The sequence below is a fragment of the Temnothorax curvispinosus genome, unplaced genomic scaffold (genome assembly GCF_003070985.1).
Source record: "Temnothorax curvispinosus isolate PA1 unplaced genomic scaffold, ASM307098v1 QBEX01005280.1, whole genome shotgun sequence".
In the NCBI taxonomy this organism is placed as follows: domain Eukaryota; kingdom Metazoa; phylum Arthropoda; class Insecta; order Hymenoptera; family Formicidae; genus Temnothorax; species Temnothorax curvispinosus.
In genome coordinates, this window is record NW_020215060.1 from 9786 (window position 1) to 10992 (window position 1207).

Here is a 1207-nt window from a genome sequence, read left to right on the forward strand (position 1 = left end):
TAATTAATTACAATTGCTTAATTATCGCCATTAACATATCTTGATAGTGAGAACGCTAAAACTTTGCTATATCAAATTATGTACAAAATTAAGAATAGTGTACAAATATAGAATAAAATTTTGCGTTATGTATACTTGTTTGCCTGCAAAATATGACTATAAAATTATGAATTATCTTGTACATTAATTATATCTTATATACTTAATGAAATTTTGAATTATTGTGTATCTTAATTATATTGTATGATTACTTTGAAAGTGTATATTTGTATCGATGTTGTTTCTAGTCAATTAGAAGCATTAAATTTTTTATCAAAATTCAAAATATTAGTTCCTAAGGGTTGTAGAAAGACGACTGCAACTAATTAGAATTTTGTTATAAATCGAATAACAACATCTATTACGAGAACTTCTTGTGTTCGGAATTTTCCACTTGAGGACAAATTTAAAACTGATAGAAACGCGCTATTTCAGATTGCCACGAGGCGAATGCACGACGCCTTTTGCGGGTGGTCAAAGCTCACCTATTTTACTACCGACCGAGGAATCAGCCGAATGTTCAGCAGCGAGGAGAGCAGACATTGGCAATCGAAAACTAGTCGACTATTTCAGAATATGAGCGTTCGGAAAGCTCGAAACGGAAGCACGTACACGTGCGCAGGTTACAATATACACGAATACGGCAACACGCCCGTGTAAAACACGCGATATGTAAGACACGATGCGAAAATATTTTTATATCACACGTGCGTGGAAAGTGGCCCATTACGCGCGCGCCATTTGTGCGACAAATAGCCAATTCCATACACGAGTCAAAACAGTGCGGTAATGTAACATTACCGCACTGTTTCGACTCGTGTGTAGAATTGGCCATCCGTCGCACAGATGACGCGCGCGCAATAATGGGCCACTTTCCACGCACTTGTAATATAAAATAGGGTGTGTAACACGTGTGTTAAGTTGAAAATTGGACGTGCGGGTGATCGCACTCGTCTCCGACTCGTGCGTCCACTCCGCACGTCCAATTTCCAACTTACAGCACTTGTTACACAAATAATTATTCCGCGTACTTCATCGTCGAAGAGTCATGCAATACGAGCTAAAAACGAGTGGTGATAGCGGCTGCAACAACATTTTAATAGCATATTGAAAAAGTATGTTCTCTCTCTCTCTCTCTCTCTCTCTCTCTCTCTCTCTCTCTCTCTCT

General features: G+C 38.4%; 1 protein-coding gene across 1 annotated transcript in view; it reads left to right on the top strand.

Moving 5' to 3' along the window:
- The window catches only part of LOC112454721 (trace amine-associated receptor 4-like), an 8007-nt gene extending 7217 nt beyond the window's left edge, over positions 1-790 (top strand). Inside the window, exon 7 of the mRNA XM_025016267.1 lies at positions 475-790. Coding sequence (XP_024872035.1) covers positions 475-699 — 225 coding nt within the window. The 3' untranslated portion in view covers positions 700-790. The remainder of the gene's footprint in view (positions 1-474) is intronic.
- The last annotated feature ends 417 nt before the right edge of the window (positions 791-1207 follow it).